Source organism: Mytilus edulis, chromosome 1 (genome assembly GCF_963676685.1).
Source record: "Mytilus edulis chromosome 1, xbMytEdul2.2, whole genome shotgun sequence".
In the NCBI taxonomy this organism is placed as follows: Eukaryota; Metazoa; Mollusca; class Bivalvia; order Mytilida; family Mytilidae; genus Mytilus; species Mytilus edulis.
Genome location: NC_092344.1, coordinates 21,876,942 through 21,900,280, shown reverse-complemented (window position 1 = coordinate 21,900,280; position 23,339 = coordinate 21,876,942). Strand labels below are relative to the sequence as shown.

The 23,339-nt window shown below is 31.3% G+C and overlaps 1 protein-coding gene across 11 annotated transcripts in view; it reads left to right on the top strand.

Annotated features, from left to right (window-relative positions):
• The window catches only part of LOC139528056 (suppressor of tumorigenicity 7 protein homolog), a 71,472-nt gene that overhangs the window by 12,911 nt on the left and 35,222 nt on the right, over positions 1 to 23,339 (top strand). For 7 of the 11 annotated variants that reach the window (XR_011665518.1, XR_011665509.1, XR_011665517.1 and 4 more), the window contains exons 2-3: positions 13,425 to 13,507; positions 19,799 to 19,982. Coding sequence is in view for 7 of the 11 variants with exons in the window: in XM_071323854.1 (XP_071179955.1) it covers positions 13,425 to 13,507; positions 19,799 to 19,982 (267 nt within the window). In the remaining 4 variants the exon portion in view is untranslated. The other 4 variants (XM_071323899.1, XM_071323917.1, XM_071323891.1 and 1 more) reach the window with 4 other exon arrangements.

Sequence of the window (23,339 nt, the reverse complement as noted above, 5' to 3'; positions counted from 1 at the left end):
TTGGCACTTCTTATATCTATGCGTATCATATATATATATATCAGAATTTGGGTTCTTATTATTGTGATATCAACTCAGTTTCATTATTAGAATTAATAAATAAAACTTACAAAAATTTCTGAATTTATCATTAGTGAACGGTAATTAATTACATATTGAACTAAAGGCATTAAAAAATTCAGACTAGTCATAAAGTTAGAAGAAAAGTTTGAGACTGATGCTGAAATTGACTTAGCCTTTACATATTTTATATATAAAATGTATGTAGGAATAGTATGTATACATGCCTACACAAACATAATATATCTAGGTATTACTAGTGCTCAAGCTGTTACATAGTTCAGTATAAATAACGGTTTTATCTTTCCACAGTAGTTTTTATCGTAATTACTTTTTATTGTGTTATATATATATATTGCATTTGATGTAAAAATAATAACAATTCAAAGTTATAACAAGAATGCAGAGGATTTATAGAAATTTTAGTTTCAATTATTCGCTGTATGCATTGGGCATATATGTAAAGAATAACCTTATATCTATTCGAATAAACAATCTCATTACTGTGAAGGTTATTTTTCTGCTCAAAATTTAGTTACCAGATATTTTTCATGTATAAAGCTGAAATTTAATATACATTTTTGTTTTACCATAATTATGATTCATCTGAAAAAATGAACATTTTAATGGCAAAGAAAGCTTTGGTCAATTTTGCAATAACTTTCACTGAATTGTAAATGTTTTTTACCACGTCTCCTATTTTATAGGAATATGTTGTTTATTGCTACATTGGTCACTGTGACCTACTTTTTAAAGGATAAGTGTTTTTGCTTCTTAAGTTTTGTATTAAGGTCCATGTATTATAGCCTATTATAGTATAATATGAGACAATTGAATGATTAATTATCATTTTGATAGCCTGATGTAAAGCACAAGTCTAATGTGACCTATATATTTAGACTTGTGCTTTACATAAGATTATCAAAATGATAATTAATCATTTAATTTTATTATATATATATAGGTCACTATGACATACTAACATAATTCTCTATTCTTTAAGTCTGGGCATCTATGCATGTGTAACCTAAACATCATTTTATATAAATGTATTTGCTATTCATAACATGTTTAGAACTTCAGTCGCTTGCATTTTTAATCATTTATGTTAATGTTTTAAACTTAAATAATTTGAATGTAAAAACAAAAACAAAAGTTACCCCTTGTTTGATGATAAGGGTATACACTTGTTGTTTTACAAATGTATGCAGACCATAACAGGCTAAAATCTGACGTGTAGACAAGATATATACTGTGTAACCTGTGATCATCTAGGGCCATTTCCAAATTAAAAAAACATGTATCTGACTATGCGTTATGGACTTTCCACATTGTTGAAGGCTGTACAGTGACCTATAGCTGTTAATTTTTGTGTCATTTGGTCTCTTGTGTTGTCTCATTAGCAGTCATACCATATCCTCACAATTTTTTTTATAAAGTAATTGAAAGAGAACTAGTTAAGTCTCCCAAACAAAGTTTGGAGACTTATTGTTTTTGCTCAGTTCTTATTATTTTTTACTAATGGGTCCAAAACTAATATTTATCACTTCTAAAATTGTGTTTGTGTTTTCAACTTAATTGTTTTTGTATGCATAAAGCAGACCAGGTTTAATATTTTGTACATCAGAAATGGAATTAGTCAATCCTAACATAACTATTAGATATGTGCATCATTTTGCATTGAGATTGTCAATTTTCCACTACATGTATTACAAACTGAAACTATGACTCATCAGAAATTATCCATTTCATTCTTATTTCCCATTTCTTACATAATCAGCTGTCATAAGTATGAAATATTATGCATGTAATTATTCATGTGTTTGTAATTGCTGAATAATTGATTTTGATGAGAAATAAAGAAGGCATCCTTTTTTTTATGTTACACTTTCAGAAATAACCCTAACAAAAGTGCATCCTTTTTTTATGTTACACTTTCAGAAATAACCCTAACAAAAGTGACCATTTGAAGAAAAACCTTAGTTCAACCCCTCAATTTTTCATGATAATTTTTTAATATTACATGTTGTAATGAATCATTACTAATGATATTAGGAGATACAAATTTTCAAACTACTTCTGATTTTGCCTGGAGAGTTAGTTGTCTGAAGAATGATTTAACTGCTTTAGTTGCAGCTGACATAGTGGTGTGTTAGGTGCAGAAAAATGCAAAACTAATCATTGAGAAAATGATTAAGATGAAGATTTATGATCAGATTTGTCATAATTTTTCGTTTTATCTATGTAGTATAGATATAAAAATACCAATAGAGCATGCAGTTACCATGTCTGATAGCCATATATTGTTTATAGCTTCTAATATTCGGTAAATTCTGAAGTTTTTGCAATGTTTTTATTATTGTGAAAATTGCTACTGATTTCAATAAGATAAAATCTTGTAGGTTAATTTTCTATTGTATGGCAGATTTTCTGACATCATTAAAGTTATTCCTACATTTGTGTTCATTTTTCAACAAGAATAGTAATAAATGCATACAAACATTTCTAAATTTATCTAGTTAATTTCTGAATATGCAGAAAATGTCTAAATCTTCAGATAATGGCAAGCTTTTTTTTCTCCAAAAAATACAAAAAAAATCAGTTTTCAGCACTAAGTATGTATTTTTTTTTTGGGGGGGGGGGGGGGGGTAACTTATTCTGCTTCTGCTTCACTTCAGGTAGGACCTCAAAGTTTTTTAAACTATGGGTTTTCTTTGACTAACTATTTGAAAATGACTGACTTCAAATGAGATAAGAATTTATAATATACATATCTATAACTTGGTTTGAATTGATTTTAGAAGGGTTTCCAGGTGTCAAATTTATTTATCTATCTACTCAGGTTTGATGCATTGTATTTATGACATGTCAGCCAAATCAGAAAAATATAAGAAAGAGATAAGCCACTATGTATGTGTGTAATATTTCAAGAAACTTTTGAACAAGCTACTTTGCATAATAACACTCTGTAGCTTATATTTTCCATATTCAAGCATAGGCCTTGGAAATTGCTATTCCTAAAATTAAGGATGTAAGATAGAGAAAACATATATTTAATAATTTTCATATTTATGCCCCATTTAAGGGCATTATGTTTTCTGGTCTGTGAGTTCGTCCGGCTTTAGGTTAAAGTTTTTGGTCGAGGTATTTTTTGATGAAGTTGAAGTCCAATCAACTTGAAACTAAGTACACATTTCCTTATGATATGATCTTTCTAATTTTAATGCCAAATTTAGGTTTTTCACCCATTTTCTTGGTCCATTGAACATAGAAAATGATAGTGCAGATGGGGCATCCGTGTACTAAGGACACATTCTTGTTTTAGGTTTAAATTCAGTGGATATGTTCCAGACCGTATGAGTATTTGGACCGTACGCGTACGGTCTGGACCGTATGCGTACTTTTTCAAAATACTCATACGGTCGGACCGTACGCGTACGGTCTGATTAATATGATTAAGAAGTTGCTTAAGTTTATAAGTTACAAATGCATGTAACAGATCAACATAACTTTAACTCTCAAATTAATATGGGAAAGTTCAATTGTAATTGAAATAAAAACCTTATTTTTTAACTATTTAAAAAATTCCCGCTAATTAAATCTGTTACTATCTTGTTTTTAGCATGTCGATCAGTAATACATTAATTAAATCATTAAATTGACGATATCGGAAGTAAACATAATGTGGGAAGACAATTGTTTTAGAATATTAGAAACTTTAAAAAAAAATGCAAATGCAAAGGAACATGAATGAACTGCAAACATGTAATTGTAAAATATATTACATTACTTGTGGTAGCAAGTGTCACCTTGGGCGAGAATGCCAAAATAGGATTCAGATATACAATTAAACAAATATTTAATTTCAATTGTTCATTTGTTCATTTTATCCATCTAATTGCAATGATAACAATTTATAAAACTAAAAATAAATGTTTGTTTAAATTTAACCCATATGATCCAACAACATGTATGGTCAGCTCTTACTGGACCATATGCGTATACTCATACGGTCCGACCGTACGCGTATGGTCGGACCGTACGAGTATACGTATACGGTCCGGACCGTACGCGTACGGTCCAAATACTCATATGGTCTGGAACAGATATACTATATAAGGCTTGGAAATTGAGCAAATACTTGAAGGCAGGGGGATAGTTTGATATTTAATCAGTAACATTTCCAATTCATAAAACTGATGTGCAACAACTCAAAATTTTATATACAAGAAAAAGTATAACTTATATGTATATGCCATTTCTGTATTATATTAAACAAACAGAAACCTAATTTGAGCCATTTGAATGTGGAAGGCTGATGATATGTTATGGAACTGAGTTATACTCTTCTCCAATTTTGTCAGTATCATGGCATGGAAAATGACAAATTTTATATGTTTGCATATTTGTTATTCAAAAGGACACAATTTTTACTACAATCTAATAAAAAGACATTATTCGTTTTCTGTGAAAAATTCCAAAATCAGATTCTTCCAATATAAGTGAAATGCTCTTCTCCTGATTGTTAAATTTTCAAATATTGGATGTGCTGTTGTTCTCTAGATAAACCATAGAAAAAGTAAATTTGGCTTTCATTGCATGCAGTAATCATTCTACCTATGTCTTCAATTACAAATCAGCATATTTTAAATTAAAACAAATATGAAGATGAATGGGTTAGTGATCTGTATCCAGTCTACTGTTAGCTTTGTTTGCTTTACGTAATTTGATTTTAATGATACTAGAATTGTTAACTGCTAGGGAATTCTGACCTATCCCATTCTGAATGGAGAGCATGCTTTACATTAAATTTAAATATTAGAAAACATTACCATGATTACAGATATTAATTAATAATGCAGTGCTTTCATTGTTGTGAAGTGCAGATGGTTGAATATTGCATATTTTATTTGCTTGTAAATACCTTAATGAATTGTCACAGACTTTTATTAATTTTCAACCTCTCATGGAAAGTTAATTCTTGTGTAAATAAAACCCAATTTATAAAATTTTATTAGAATCTGCAACAGTTTTTACCAGCAGAATACTTAATAATCAAAGATTATGTTTAAAATATTTAAATAGAGTTGAAAAAGACAAGTAAATTTAAGTTACTTTGTAACTGTCAGAGACGGATCCAGCCATGTTTTAAAGGGGGTTTCCAAACCATGATAAAGGCTGTTGTTTTCAACCATATGTCCCCCTTCAAATGTGTTGATCGTCCCCAAAAAAGGAGGGTTCAAACCCATGGATCTGCCACTGACTGTGCCCAACATTTTCTCAAATGATTTCTATCCAAATAGACCTTTTAAAAACCCTAACTGTACCTCTTTGTATGTGGGAAGACAAAGTTGTCTGATACTGACCATATAGATATGAAATCATATTATATATTTCTCAGCAGCTGCAACTTTTACACAATTCAGTTTTAATGAGATATTGATCATGAACGTAGGTTTCAATTAGAGCTTTGTTATAATGTTGTTTTTCCAAATATAATTAACAAGCATCAAGGAAGCAAGACAACTTCAGGAAGTCAGTAGAATATAATGGCTTTAAAGAACTTTGTTTTGTAGCTTTCTAAATATTCTGTCAATACTAATAATGATGTTTTCTAAAAATGAGAGAATAAAAAGATGATAAAAATAGCATGAGAGGATTGTGCTATAAGGTTAGTGGGGATGTTGTTAACTATTAAATGAAGGGTAATAGAGGATATTGTTAGCTATCAAATGAAGGTTTGTATCTGTACGAAGGGTTGTATAAAAAATGTTGTTAGTTATCAAATAAGGGTAGTATATTTCTGTCTAAAACTATTAGGCATCAACGAAATCAGATCTTTAAACATTTTGTCCCATAACTTCTATTTATTCTATATGATGCTGTGGTACATGTATCATCACTATTTATTCTTTATGATGCTGTGGTACATGTATCATCACTATTTGTAGGAAACTCATTTTTCGCGGGTTTAGTGGATACAATTAAACTAAGAATTTAATGTTCAATGACGTGCACATTTTGTATAGACATGTTTGCAGGCTTTTTGAAGATTGTTGTACCAGATGATACCAAAAATTGTTTGTAGCTTCTCTGCAAGATTCTTAACTTGTATTGATTCTGCTTCTAAGAGTTATAAGATGTTTTTGCAGTGACTCATTATACCCCCGCTTTGAAATAAAGGGGGGTATACTGTTTTACCTCTGTCTGTCCTTCCGTCAGTCCATCAGTCCGTCAGTCTGTCCGTCCGTCCCATGAATATTTTTCGTCACATTTTTCTCAGGAACTACACTACCAGGATTTCTGAAATTTGGTTTCAGGCTTGATATAAGTCAGCTATACCGTGTGATGCGTTTTCAGATTCATCACTCAACAACTTCCTGTTTACCGAACACTTGTTTGATTTTACACATCATAGCCAAGTTGAAAATTTTTCGTCACATTTTTCTCAGGAACTACAATACAAAGATTTCTGAAATTTGGTTTAAGGGTTAATATAAGTCAGCTATACCGTGTGATGCGTTTTCAGATTCATCACTCGACAACTTCCTGTTTACCGAACACTTAAAATTGAGAATGGAAATGGGGAATGTGCCTAAGAGACAACAACCCGACCATAGAAAAAAACAGCAGCAGAAGGTCACCAACAGGTCTTCAATGTAGCGAGAAATTCCCGCACCCGGAGCATATTTTTACACAATTAATATTATCCACTTGAGGCGGGGGTATCATCAGTGAGCAGTAACTCGCAGTCTCACTTGTTGTACTTGGAGATAAGGTTAGAAATGATGGTCAAGATACAGGCTCTCTGGGCCTCTGGTTTAATAAGATTGTCATCTGTGTATAGCATCCATCTGAAACTGATGATCATTTATTTGATGCTATTTTTTTAATAGTATCATATGGACTTAATCAATAATGTATTGAACTGAAAAATATGGATGTCAAAGTCATGTGACGCTGAGAAACCTAATCCTGGATTAAGCTGTGTATCGTTGACGATGTAACACAAAAACACAACTTGCTGACTCTCAAGTTTCAGTATCGTGATCAATAATTCTGTCTGTGATTCTATATGTAGTGTAGTCTAAAAATTGTCACAGTTTATTTCTCGTCAAGAACATCAAGAAGTGCTAATTACCGGCCGATATCTTAATCATATACTCTGCAATCCTTAAGACATTAAACTGATGACAAAGACAGCATCGGTTTCTTTTTAGTACAATTTTGTCTCAGTGACGTTTATAAAAATCTATAAAAGGTTTTGTAAGATGCTGTTTATATATAGAAGTTACTTTGGGAGAGATTGTTGTCTACTTTAAGGCTGTTGTTTATTTTTTCACTATGTTAGATTGTAAGTTGATCATTTACTTTTATATTTTATTCTTCAGAGGTTATTAATCAATATTTGATTAATTCTGTGTTTATTCTGGGACTAATAGATGAATGTATTAGTCCCAGGTTTATTCTGTACAGTAAATTATGATTATTGGAAGACATTATACAGCATTGGATTTTTTTGTCACATGTTTATTTTTAACAGTATTTATTAGTTTTCACCGTTCACCTTGTATTTGTAATAGGTTTTGATCAAGGTGACAGAGATTTCATGCTAAACTGAATTCTCATCAGTCATTTGTTTGTTCATCAGTAACAATGAAAATGATGAATATGTACATATTTTTTTGTTATTTTATTTTACAAAACAAAACTATGAAAATTCTGTTTTTGTATGTTTCTTGTATTCAACCATGTATTAGGGTCAAAATGATCATGAACTACAATGTTAACTAGTTGTAAGTTTGTTTTACATAAGCAGCATTCCATTGCTGTCCATAATTGCTTGGGACATTATACAAATATAGCCTTTGTATGAGGTCGATACAAGGATATATTGACCTGAAAGAAGTATATACACTGAGGACGAAGTCCGAGGTCGATATACTTCTTTGGGTCGATATATCCTGTATTGACCTCATACAAAGGCTATATTTGTTATATTATTAATTTCCAACTATATTTGTATCAAAATCGTCATTTGATTTTGTTTGAATTTTGTAGATTTCATATTGTCTCCTTGACAATAACAAAATATTAGTTGTTATTTAATTTCCTTTTATTTTGTTTGATTGACATCTTATGAAATAATACTGTTTTTTTGAAGATTTTTTTCTTCAAATAATCACAGATATCCTTTGTAACAATATCATGAAATTCATTACATGATGTCACAAAGTATATCGGTTTTTAGATATTCTAAAAATAACCGTGCGATATGCTTTTTGCTATCTGCCGTTTTCTCTCTACCTTCGAATATATAAGTTAACATGTGACTATCCCTGAACGAATCAAATTAGTTAACATATACGAATTAATAATATTATTATATATTGGAGAGAGAGAAGGACTTCTATTAGTATTGAGATAACATACATAGTTATACTAGGTTGGAGATCAGGGTCACAGTTCCATCGTATATACTGATATAAGAGGACTTTTGATTTCTAAATACATGTATTATCAATTGAAATATGCATTACTGTCCTACTCAAATTAATCCATCTCTTTAATAAAACTGGCAATGTAAACCTTTTAAAAGAAATATTTTCTCTTTCAAAAAGAAATCAGCCTTACCATGAATCTCTAGTTGAAACTGCATTAATGCATCTTTAGTGTTTCAGGAATTTTCTGACTTAGTATATGGCATTAATAAAATGTAGTTGGAATGATTTCACAATATAATTACGTTTGATTTACAACTTTTCTTTGCTTTGAAAATAAAACCTTTGTAAGAAATGTGCAGGGATCATATGCATTGTTACAAAGGATTGAAAAATGAGGCAAAATCCTCCCAAAAAAAACCAACTTCTTACATAACTCTTACATCAGATCTGTAATAAGTAATTATTGAACTATAAATCTGATGTGTTTGAAGTTTGATACATTTTGGAAGTTATCATTCTGTAACATCCAATCATTTAGTTTGTTTAATTCACTTCACTGGAAATTATAATTCTGTAACATCAAACCACCTAGTTTGTTTTATTCACTTCAGTGGAAAGTTTTATTTTCTTTGCTTGAAAGTTTAATTAGAAATTTATGAGCTGAACATGTAATGAAGAATTTATATGCATCTGTTTGTACGATTCTATCAAATGACTTAATTTTATTTTAATTCCTTTAAATTTGGAAGGAATTTAAAGGGAATTCAATGCAGAAAGTTTATCAGAAAATCTTTATAGTTGAAAACTTGTTTAAATATCAATTTGCAAAAGTTAAGATTGATTTTGTGATGTCTAAATGATACATGAATGAGATATATGCAATTTAGATAACAGCAAGCAATCAATCACTTAATCCATTTGATACATTTATAAAATGTTATTAAGTGATGCCTAAGTAAATCTATATACATATGTATTGGAGAAACTGGCTGTTGATGTATTATAACCTTGAGGAAGAAAATTACTGTTCTGAATATGAAAAGAGCCTATTGAAAATTGAAGCTACACTAATACATGTATTACTTGAAACCACTTTTTGAGGGATTAAAGTATAAACCCGTACAAAGAAGTGCAATTAACAAGATAGAAAATATGGACATATGTATAAAGACACATTTTGGACTGTCAATAAATATTGTCATAAAGAATTAATGTTGCTCAGGTTTGAAAGAAATTTGATTTATATTAAGAATTTTTTTTGGATTTTTATGCCCCACCTACGATAGTAGAGGGGCATTATGTTTTCTGGTCTGTGCGTCCGTTCGTCCGTCCGTCCGTCTGTCCCGCTTCAGGTTAAAGTTTTTGGTCAAGGTAGATTTTGATGAAGTTGAAGGCCAATCAACTTTAAACTTAGTACACATGTGCCCTATGATATGATCTGTCTAATTTAAATGCCAAATTAGAGTTTTGACCCCAATTTTACGGTTCACTGAACATAGAAAATGATAGTGCAAATTTCAGGTTAAAGTTTTTTGTCAAGGTAGTTTTTGATACAGTAGAAGTCCAATCAACTTGAAACTTAGTATACATGTTCCCTTTGATAAGATCATTCTAATTTTAATGCCAAATTAAAGAATTTATTCCAATTTCACAGTCCACTAAACATAGAAAATGATAGTGCGAGTGGGGCATCCGTGTACTGTGAACACATTCTTGTTTTGTTGTAAATCCTGTAAATCAAAGACTATTTTGTCTTCAGATATTCACATATAATTTAGTATTGAAATTTTATTGTGTTGTGCTGATAAAAAAATACCAGGGGTATAGAAATAACAAAGTCTGACTTGGTATCAGGTTTGGTTTATATGAGACAACCATAACAATTGATGACATCATAGTTGTCAGGGAGTTTCAACTTTCTGTATATGTAGGTGTAAAGAAGATTTGCCAACAAATATTAAATACATGTATACAAATCTTATCAGCTTTTTGTGCCTACATAGTCAAAGTCATTGAAACAACTTATTTTTAACGGGCCTGTCCTATTTAGGGGGAAAGGATGAAAAGGTGTACCTAGATAAATCAAAATCAAAACAAAATAAAATGTTACTTTTATAAATTTCTGTTGAATGAAAAGTCTTTGCATGAATCCACTAATTGACGTCAATTAATAGATATGTTTTCTCTTGTGAAAAACTTAATTCTGCATTAAAATGAATTAAGTCACAAAAACTATAATCTTATGTACAACAGCTCATGATGCTGTGTGCATTGAAAATATGCAGAGGAAAAGCATACTGTTATAATAGTATAAAGAAGACCAGTTTTTACTCACACAAAGGGATGAGCTGCTATAATACGTCATTATTACAAGCTCCATAATATAAGATAAGGGCAAGAAAGGAGTAGGTTCAGTAAGACCCCTTTTTGGCCCCAAAATATAGCAGTTTTACAAAATTGTTAAAATGTAAACCTTTAGTTATTTATTGAACAGTAGAATGCTTCTGCTACATAAATATGGGCTGTTTTTGACAATGCAATGCACATATATCCGGTACTAGCACCATTAAGTCATGCTAAATTACTGAAATCCTAATAATTCTAGCATTTTAGTTAAATTTTAGACGGTTTTCGTGTAAAACGAAAGTGGCCGCATTCGTGTTCATCCTTAATATTGAAATGTAAGTTGTATTTTATGATAATACATAACATATATAAAGGTTAAGGATGAACACGGATGCGGCCACTTTCATTTTTACCAAAAACCATCTGAAAAGTGACATTTTTCGGCATATTAGGTAGATTTTTCATATTTGAGCTTGAATCGGATCGTTTTTAATGACTAAATCTGTTAAAATCTTTCACATAAACTAATTAATTCAAATAAAATAGACACTTGAGTGTTTAAAAAGTGGTCAAAATCTTTCGTCAGATGAACCTGAAATTTGAGGCCAAAATCGGTCCTTACCCGACCTACTCCTTTAGATTAATTATTATAAAGGTTGCTGATTACATCATAACTATGAATTGGATAAAAGCATTTTTCAAAGAGGCGGTTTAAAACCACTGTTCATATATTAAAACCATTGTCATGAATTGATCAGATATTTTCAATGTAAAAATTACCAGATGAAATCTATTTCAATTCTCCATGAAATATAGTAATATAGCTATATAGATAATTTTATTTATGTCAAAATATATGGTAGAGTATTTTTTTAATACTTGAGTTAAATGAAAAGGATGCAGTACGTAAAAATATAAGCCTTGTAAGTGACAATATCGAGGACAATATCTGTCTCAGAAGTCAAGGTCAAATACTTTATTTCGTTATTTCACACTGCTGTTGTAGATTACATTAAGTAGTAGCTATATGTTATTTTAAACTTATTACTTGTGACTTCTAAGAAGCATGTTAATGATGATTGATCTGCAAATGTTTTCCATCCATTAATGAACCTAGAATAATTGAGAATTGCCGAAATGTCAAAATATAAAGACAACCATTTTTATTAAGCAGTTTTTTAACCCCTCAAAGAATATTAAAACTTGTTATTTTCTCCACACCAATAGGGTTAACCTTGCTGTAGTAATATCCAGATGTAAGGTCAAGGTCACAGTATTTTTATATAGATGCTTGTAATCAATGCATAAGTTTTTCTGTAAATATTCTATTAACATAACTAGCTGAAAGGTCAAGGTCATAGGTAAAGAGATAAAGTCAAGGTTATAGACTTCATCAGAGAGAAATCAAACTGCTACTTGGTGATGAATTATATTATTAGATGATGATTCGATTTATTAACAAGTTACCTTCTAGTAAAGGGAAACTTTCTAAGATTTGTTTCAGTGGATCATATAAACATCAGAAACCTACTAGTGATAAACAGTTATAATCTCTTTGAAGTTGAGCCTGAAAAAGTCATTAAAATCTATTTGAAAAAAGCTTAAGATGCAATTGAAGTGCAACCTGCAGCTGGATTAATGAGATATAAACTACAGCTTTGTATATTTCAAATGTGTAATTAATTTGAATCAAATTACAGTTTAAAAGGTACCAAATACTTCCATGTTGATAATTCATTTAGTGTTTTATTACTTTTCACTCTACTTGCTGGTTTAAATTAAGTTTGTATTGGTAGAGTTTATTACATTATTTTGAGAAAAATCAAATTTATTACAGAATAATGATTGGATGTTGTCCAGTAAATATTGATGACAATCTACATGTGCCCTTTACCCTTTAAAGATTTTATTATTGTTAAATAGTACATGTGACATTCTGAACATGTGTAAATAAGGACTGAGTTTAAGGTATCAAAAGCAGATACAATGTATAAATCTTCACGTAACCAAATGCCAAAGGTAACTTAATCGGAAAAGAAAGGATATGGCATATTTATTTATGACGCAGAATAAATTGACAAAACTAAAAGTAAAGGAACAGATGTTATACTACATCTTTAATCTTTTGAAAATTTGACTCTATTTGATTGGGATTTTGTTTTTAAATTATTTTTAAATTTTAATTAATAAAGCAATATTGTACATTGAAGCAAATGCAAAATTCACAAAGTTTAGAAAGTTCCACAATATGCAAATCAGCATACCCATACCATAAAGGAATCCACTGACTTACTATTTATCAAAGTGAAGTGAGATATTATATTGATAACTTGTGGTATGAGAGTTCTGTGGTCTCAGCAGCTAAAAAAACTTTTCAAAGATGTTTTTTTAGAGGATTATTGAATTGATCATAACTATCCTGCTTGATATGACATCTTTTTCTGTTGGCAGTCAAACTTGTGTTACTTTCGATGTTATAGAACTTTTAAAAAAAACCCAAAAAAAACCCTGTTTTATTTGTTCTCTTTTGATTCAAGTGGATGATAATGAAAAATTATTTCTTTTATTTTTCAGCAACTATGTTTCTGAATACTCTGACTCCCAAGTTCTATGTAGCATTAACTGGTACCTCATCACTGATATCTGGATTAATCTTGGTAAGTACCAGTTGCAAATATTATTGTACTGAAGATCTCAGATTTGGTATAGTAACATTCTTTACGCATAATAAAATATAACTAATAGAATACCTACTTTTATTGATCATGAAATCAGGAATTCATTCTTTGTCAATCTTTGTGAATGTTTGTTTTAGCTGTCTTTTTAGAAAGTTTTTCAGTTCATTGTTTTCCATCATAAATTTGATACCAAAATGGATTTCTTAGCTTGTACCAGTACATGAGGATTTACTTACCACTGGATTAACATAGCCTTTTAAGACGTCATAATTATTTTGACTAAGACTGAATCAATATTAAAGAACTCCCAGTTGGGACATACTGTCCCTTTCCTTGTGTTAAAATCAAATTATCTTTTTTTTTATTTTTTCAATTGATTTATTCATAAAGTTTGAATAAAAGATGCTGTTGGTATGTGTCAGTGAGTTAGGAACCCAATGATACTTAGAAGTCAAGATATAGTCTGTAACAGCAAACAGTTATTTAGAATGAAATTCAAAACAGTGTAGCTGTGGCCATTGATTGACACATTAAAATCATCCATTGACTGGGACAATTTAGGTGAACGTTTGTATGTAACGACCAATGCTCACTATGTACTTTTTAAAGACTCTTAAACTATGGGGTCACCAAAGGTTCTCAACACCTAAATAAAGTAATTCGAAAAATTTATCAGAAATAACACGATATTTTGATTTATATCAATTATATAAATCAAAACACAAAGGTTATTCCTGATTTATTTTTCGAATTATTTTATAATTAAAGGCGTTAAGAAACCTTTGGTGACCCCACAGTTTAAATTTCTATCGTAGGTACGTGGTGAACAGTGGTCGTTACAGACAAACGTTCACGTAAATTGTCCCAGTCAATGGATGATTTTAATGTGTCAATCAATGGCCACAGCCACACTGTTTTGAATTTCATTCTATAAAAATAGGTCACACTCTAAATTGCCCTGAGAGTAATAGTTAATAAATTTATTAGAGATTTTGCAACATCTGCCATCAACACATTATTCCCTAAATGACAATGATTATATTAATTAAAGATGACACAGTAACAAGGTTCCTGGGGACAGAAACATGTGTCAGGGTTAAATTATTTTTATTCAGTTATTTCTTTTTAAAATACTGCAGTGACAAAGACCTAAACTATATGTAAAAAGATTTACATTTTAGAATCCTTAAGTTTAATAAAGATGCCATTAGTTTTCATCTGGTTTGAGGTCCTATATCTTTGACCTCATTTACATGGTTCAATGACCATACAAAGATTGTAGTTTTTATACGACCGCAGCATTTTTTTTGTATAATGGTATGAATTCGTTGTCGTCTGCGTTGTCTGAAGATGCATTGGGTTTCCATGGTTCAATACCACAAAGAGAAGGTTAGGATTGATTTTTGGGAATGATGGTTCCAACCTTTTTGGAATTAGGGGCCCACATGGGGCCCAAAACAAGCATTTTTCTACTTTCAGGATTATAACTTGTGTATAAGTATTTCAATTGCTCTGAAATTATACCACAATGTTTGATACCACAAGTAGAAAGTTGTGATACATTTTGGGAGTTATGGTGTCAACAGTTTAGGAATTAAGGGCAAAAAACAAGCATTTTTGTAGTTTCTGGTCAATAACTTGTGTGTAAGTGTATTGATCTTTCTGACACTGTACCACAAGGTTCCATATTACAAAAGGAAGGGTGGGATTGGGTTTTGAGGTTATTGCTCAATTCATGCAGGAATTAGGGGCCAAAAAGGGCCAAAAACTAGCTTTTTTTCTATTTTCCAGACAATAACTTGTGTTTAAGATTATGGATCTTTCTGAAATTGTACTACAAGGTTCCATACTAAAAAGAAAAGGCTGTGATTGAGTGTAAGGGTAACTGCTCAAAGGGGGGATTCAAAAAGTTTTGTGGGTTCCAATTTTTTTAAGGAGTTTAAATTTATTTTTCAAAATTTTTGAAAATTTCAAGAAGAATCTTTAATTGCACAGTATTGCCCAATAGATTTGTAAGATCTTGACATTTTTTCGTGTCAGAAACCTATACTGTGTCAAAAATTTGATCGCAATCCAAATTCAGACAGTATCAAGCTTCAGTGTTCCAGCTAGGATTTGAAAATAGAGGGGCGCGTTTTTAAAAGTGCACTTTAGCGCGTTCTCACTGAAAAAAATCAAATACTTTATGTTACCACATAAAGACATATTTTTAGCTAGCATGTAGCTAAGTTAAATAGCTATTATATACAAGTTTAAAAATCATTTATTTAGAACATATAACATGTATAAGTTAAAATCAAACTGATAGTAATAATAGACATTACTATATTCATTTCTCTTTCAGAACTATAGATTTTTTCAAAGAAGAGTTCAAATGCAAATAAATAAACAACAATGACAAATCTTCTGTTTTTCTTTTTGAAGAAGGTTGTCACACATTGATCAAGATTTTTTTCAAATTTAGTTTCATCACAGTTTAATTTTACAGTTAATATTTTTGTTAATGTCTGTGTTTTCAAGTTTGCCCTAGCTGCCTGTGACTTGTCTTTATCAATTTGACCTGAGAGAATACTTTCTCCACCTCTACTGTACTGAGTGGTTGTACATTGTACATGTCATATTGCAACACTGAATAGTTTAAAAGGGCACAGAGGGGCGCAGAGGCGCTTAAAAAAAGCAGAGGGGCACAAAATTTCGGGGGCGGGGCACGGCGCCCCTCCGTTTCATGCTAGCTGGAACACTGAGCTTGAATATTTGTGTCCAAATTTGCACCAGCTGTTCAGGGTGCGCTCAGCGAAGCAATTTATTTTATTTATTATCAAATATATATTATAGAACAACTATATTTGGTTTGAATAATGAGTCCACAATTCTTTCACATGATTCTCTCTCATGTTTATCATGTTTATTGTAAATGCTGATTGGACATTATTCACAGACATATGTCTTGGATTTCTTATCACCATACAGTGATATTTAGTGTAAAAATGCTGGTTTAATTAAAATAACATAAGAAATTGTCTGCAGTTCTTTCTTATTGTAATCTTATAACTATTGATAATATGTCTGCAATTTCTATTTTTCCCAAATTGAACTGTCCCTTGAGAATGCTTATAGGTTAATCAGATTTTCAGAAAGAAAGAAAGTGTTACTGTAAATACAGTCTGTACTAGATATAAGAAGATGTGGTATGAGTGCCAATGAGAATACAGTCTGTACTAGATATAAGCAGATGTGCCATGAGTGCCAATCAGAAAGTCTCCATCCAATTCACAATTTGTAAAAATAAACCATTAAAGTACAGTCTTCAACACGGAGCCTACGTGGCTCACACTGAAGAACAAGTTATATAAGGCTCCAAAAATGTGATAAACTGTTTTGGGTTTGTCGGACAGAAATAGAAATTGACATTTTTCTACTATATTTTCAACTAAAAAATCTGAAAGTTTCTGTCTCCCCAAATTACTTTTTGTCTGACATTTTGTTGGTAAGACAGAACTTGAATACACTTTAAATAACTTGATGTTTCAGCATGATGAAAATAGTACTTTGAGATTTTCCTTGTATCTTCTGTACTTTCTTTAATTGATCATATTATTAAATTACTACAACTCATTCTGATAAGAGATGAACAATGGAAAACCATTTACATTAGTTGCTTATTTCCACTCCATTTGGTCTCTGGTGGAAAGTTGTCTCGATTGGCAATCATACCTCATCTCTTTATTTGATACAGAGGAAACTGCGTCTTTAACAAAAGTTCATATGCATAGAATCATTTGTTGTGCAAGATGTACTTTACCCTTACGAACAAATGTTTACATTTATCTTGAAACAGGTTTAGAATATCCGTATTAAAATCACATTTGATAAACAGAATCTAATCAACTGGAAGACAAATTTAACTAACAATTGAAATAGAAATGTTGTATGTGATTACAGATGTAGGATCAATCGATACAGTTACAGTCATATTAACACACATTTAAGTAAGCACTTTTCTGGATTTCATATTGATTATTTTCTCTTCTCGTTCTTCACAAAAATTGCCTTTTATAAGATAATTCACGATGTGTTTATTAAGAGGATCAAAATGGGTTCTTAAAAATGTGACTTAAGTTCAATTCTTCATGCACTTACACGCATATGTGAATTCAAATATAACAGTTAGGGGACGTAATTGAAGAAACCTGTAATGACGTAATTAGAAAATTGGAGTCATCCTACAGTGGCAATAAAAACCTGCTGTAATGAAATAAACGTTTGAGACCACAGGAAGAGCTGACATTTTAGTAAGACTATTATCCCTTAATACAACACCTCATCCAATTTGTCACGTAATTTTCTTGTATTCCCATTAGCCTAAGAATAGATAACTACCGATGCAGAAATGGATAATTTAACGATCAAAGACGTGCTTCTTATTACTTGTATTCATCATTACTATCATCTTAATCTAATTACTGACAGAAACATTTATGTCTATTTGTATTATACTATTCCTTAACAGAATAGCCAAGAGTTTGCTATTCCTTAACAGAATAGCTAAGAGTTTGCTATTCCTTAACAGAATAGCCAAGAGTTTGCTATTCCTTAACAGAATAGCCAAGAGTTTGCTATTCCTTAACAGAATAGCCAAGAGTTTGCTATTCATTAACAGAATAGCCAAGAGTTTGCTATTCCTTAACAGAATAGCCAAGAGTTTACTATTCCTTAACAGAATAGCCAAGAGTTTGCTATTCCTTAACAGAATAGCCAAGAGTTTGCTATTCTTTAACAGAATAGCCAAGAGTTTGCTATTCCTTATCAGAATAGCCAAGAGTTTGCTATTCCTTAACAGAATAGCCAAGAGTTTGCTATTCCTTAACAGAATAGCCAAGAGTTTGCTATTCCTTAACAGAATAGCCAAGAGTTTGCTATTCCTTAACAGAATAGCCAAGAGTTTGCTATTCCTTAACAGAATAGCCAAGAGTTTGCTATTCCTTAACAGAATAGCCAAGAGTTTGCTATTCCTTAACAGAATAGCCAAGAGTTTGCTATTCCTTAACAGAATAGCCAAGAGTTTGCTATTCCTTAACAGAATAGCCAAGAGTTTGCTATTCCTTATCAGAATAGCCAAGAGTTTCCTATTCCTTAACAGAATAGCCAAGAGTTTCCTATTCCTTAACAGAATAGCCAAGAGTTTGCTATTCCTTAACAGAATAGCCAAGAGTTTGCTATTCCTTAACAGAATAGCCAAGAGTTTGCTATTCCTTAACAGAATAGCCAAGAGTTTGCTATTCCTTAACAGAATAGCCAAGAGTTTGCTATTCCTTAACAGAATAGCCAAGAGTTTGCTATTCCTTAGCAGAATAGCCAAGAGTTTGCTATTCCTTAAATAGCTTCATTGTTTGTGACCAGTTTCTAGCATAGATGTCATATGCATAAAGCCTCCTAATAATTCATAGGAAAACTCATCTTAAACAAGTTTGTGGAGTTCAGAAAAGCTCTTAGGAATCAATTAGACAGTAAAATGCATAGAAGATTCTTTATTGAATTTGTCATTGTGGTTTTCCCAAAACCATGATTGTTTAATATGGAAATTGAATTTCTTACTTCTATATCAAATTCCAAATTTCTTGTGCTTCAAAATCTGTCTAACCAAATTATGTCAGACTTTAAACCAAATCGGGACATGGGATGGCAGGCTTCTATGATAAAATATACTTCTTACAGTATCATGTGGGAAAAGAAAAATAGTTTACTCTTGACATTTCTTGTCATCAAATAAAGAATAACATTTGTCTTGGGGCAGTCCTTTAATTTTTGTTTATGTCAGACGCACATGGTTTTGATAATAACTCCTGATGTGAAATAATACACTTTTGAAAACTCTATTTTTCACTAAGAAAAACAATCTTAATTTATTTTTTATTTAAAATAATCAGAGTATGAGATTCTGATTAACATTTTTGAGCAAGAACTAAATTTAAGACATGCACCAAGTTTCTTCATTTCAATAAATATTAGATTTTACAGAAGTTCTCATTCGAGTGTAATTTATGTACGATATCAATTTGTTGATTGAAAGACCAAGGCTGAATGATATGTACTACAGTACAAAACATATAATTGTTAATTACCTTCCCCATGTAGATAATTACTGTTAATATGTTTATTTACATACAAATATTGTTGCATACAGATATGCTATTTAAAGCACATAAATCAAAATTTAACAAAGTGCAGCATCAAATACATGTTATTAAAATTGTTACTTTATTCTTTCAGATATTTGAATGGTGGTATTTCAAGAAATATGGAACATCCTTTATTGAACAAGTATCTCTAAATCACATATCTCCATTGTTGGGTGGCACAGATGGACAACAGAATGACAACAATAATACAAACACCAACAGTAATAACACAACTAACACAACACAGAATCAGCAAACACAGCAGTCTATGCCAGGTAAATTATAAGACAATAATACAAACACACACAGTAATAACACAACTAACACAACACAGAATCAGCAAACACAGCAGTCTATGCCAGGTAAATTATAAGACAATAATACAAACACACACAGTAATAACACAACTAACACAACACAGAATCAGCAAACACAACAGTCTATGCCAGGTAAATTATAAGACAATAATACAAACACACACAGTAATAACACAACTAACACAACACAGAATCAGCAAACACAGCAGTCTATGCCAGGTAAATTGTAAGACAATAATACAAACACCAACAGTAATAACACAACTAACACTACACAGAATCAGCAAACACAGCAGTCTATGCCAGGTAAATTATAAGACAATAATACAAACACACACAGTAATAACACAACTAACACAACACAGAATCAGCAAACACAACAGTCTATGCCAAGTAAATTGTAAGACAACAGTCTATGTAAAGTTAGTTTTCAGCATATGCCAGGTTAATTGTAAAACATCAGTTTTGGATAAATTTTTAGGCATAAGTTAAGCCATATAAATTATCAGACAATAGTCTATGCCAGGTAAATTGTCATACAACAGTCATTGCTAGTTAAATTGTTGGGCAACAGTACATAAAATAATTATACAAATATCATTCCAACAACACACAATAGAATCAGCAAACACAACTGTATTAGCCATGCAAATGGTCAGACAACAGTCTATGCAAGGTAAATTGTCAGACAAAAGTCAAAATCAAGTGAATTGTCAGACAACAGTCAATGTCAGACAACAGTCAAAATCAAGTGAATTGTCAGACAACAGTCAAAATCAAGTGAATTGTCAGACATCAGTCTATACCAGGTAAATTGTCAGGCAACAGTCAAAATCAAGTGAATTGTCAGATAACAGTCTACACAAGGTAAATTGTCAGACAACAGTCTAAATCAAGTGAATTGTCAGACAACAGTCAACATCAAGTGAATTGTCAGACATCAGTCTATACCAGGTAAATTGTCGGGCAACAGTCAAAATCAAGTGAATTGTTAGACATCAGTCTACACAAGGTAGATTGTCAGAGAACAGTCTAAATCAAGTGAATTGTCAGACAACAGTTTAAATCAAGTGAATTGTCAGACAATAGTCAAAATCAAGTGAATTGTCAGACATCAGTCCATACCAGGTAAATTGTCAGTCAACAGTCAAAATCAAGTGAATTGTCAGATAACAGTCTTCACAAGGTAAATTGTCAGACAACAGTCTATATCAAGTGAATTATCAGACAACAGTCAAAATCAAGTGAATTGTCAGATAACAGTCTACACAAAGTAAATTGTCAGACAACAGTCTAAATCAAGTGAATTGTCAGACAACAGTCTATGCAACATAAATTGTCAGACATCAGTCTATGCAACGTAAATTGTCAGACAACAGTCTAAATCAAGTGAATTGTCAGACAACAGTCTATGCAACATAAATTGTCAGACATCAGTCTATGCAACGTAAATTGTCAGACAACAGTCAAAATCAAGTAAATTGTCAGACAACAGTCTATGCAATGTAAATTGTCAGACAACAGTCTATGAAACGTAAATTGTCAGACAACAGTCTATGCAACATAAATTGTCAGACAACAGTCTATGCAAGGTAAATTGTCAGACAACAGTTTAAATCAAGTGAATTGTCAGACAATAGTCAAAATCAAGTGAATTGTCAGACATCAGTCTATACCAGGTAAATTGTCAGTCAACAGTCAAAATCAAGTGAATTGTCAGATAACAGTCTTCACAAGGTAAATTGTCAGACAACAGTCTATATCAAGTGAATTATCAGACAACAGTCAAAATCAAGTGAATTGTCAGACAATAGTCTATACCAGGTAAATTGTCAGGCAACAGTCAAAATCAAGTGAATTGTCATATAACAGTCTACACAAGGTAAATTGTCAGACAACAGTCAAAATCAAGTGAATTGTCAGACAACAGTCAAAATCAAGCGAATTGTCAGACAACAGTCTATGCAAGGTAAATTGTCAGACAACAGTCAAAATCAAGTGAATTGTCAGATAACAGTACACAAAGTAAATTGTCAGACAACAGTCAAAAGCAAGTAAATTGTCAGACAACAGTCTATGCAATGTAAATTGTCAGACAACAGTCTATGAAACGTAAATTGTCAGACAACAGTCTATGCAACATAAATTGTCAGACAACAGTCTATGCAAGGTAAATTGTCAGACAACAGTCAAAATCAAGTGAATTGTCAGACAACAGTTTATGCAAGGTAGATTACCAGATAACAGTCTGTCTGGTAAATTGTCAGAGAACAGTCTATGCAAAATTAATTGTCAGTCAACAAAAGATAGATGAAAATTAAAAACGAATTGTTCAAAGAACAATTGAAGGTCTTTCCACAAGTAAAGATCTATTTTATTATCAAAATATTAAAATCAATCTTAAATGTCAGTTCCTATGGCTTTATAATGTATAAATATGAATTTAAAGCAAAGGTCAAAATCTAGAACGTGCAAATTACCTATGACCTTGTCCTCAATTTCAAGGTCATAAACCAAGGATCTAAAATCAAAAGACCCTAGGTCTTTATTATGTATGGTTAATGAGTTATATCACTTTACGCATAATTCTAAATATAAGATGGGCGAAAACTCCTATTTATTGTTTACGCACCCTGTCAACCAAAATTTATAAGTAACGGCATGTCTTAACTAACAATTTAGTGAAAATAAGATGTTGATATGTTATAAGGTTTTGAAAATAAGTAAAAATAAGCCAAAATAAAAATTTAGAATATGACCTTGACCTTTGACCTTGACCTTATTTTTATTTTTTTGGACCAAGGATCTCAAATCAAAAGATCCTAGGTCTCTATTACTTATAGTTTACCAGTTAGAAATGCATTTCACTTATATCAAATACATAAGGGGGAATAACTGTCATATGGAGTCTCCGGATAGCTTCGGTCGAAACTAAACTACTAATCCTGAAGATGTAACGAGCAATTTGGTAAAATAAATTTGTCGTAATCTTTTACGGTTGCGAAGGAGTAGTGGCCACAAGAAAAACAGTGTTTGGGGAGATAACTCTTACAACGTAAAGTATTTTGTTACGCGGTTGAAAATTTTTAAAGCGTATAAACTATACGATATCATATTCCAAATATCTAAGCGACATCTTTTGAAACATCAACAATACGCAAGAAAAAATTTAGGCGGAAGAAAAAAAAAAAATAATAATCAGAACAAAATCAATAGGTCTTTCCACGGAAAGGTGGAAAGACCTAATTAATAAACCATTACTACAACACACAACATATACAAACATAACATGGTGCCATTGAATGGCCCATTGTA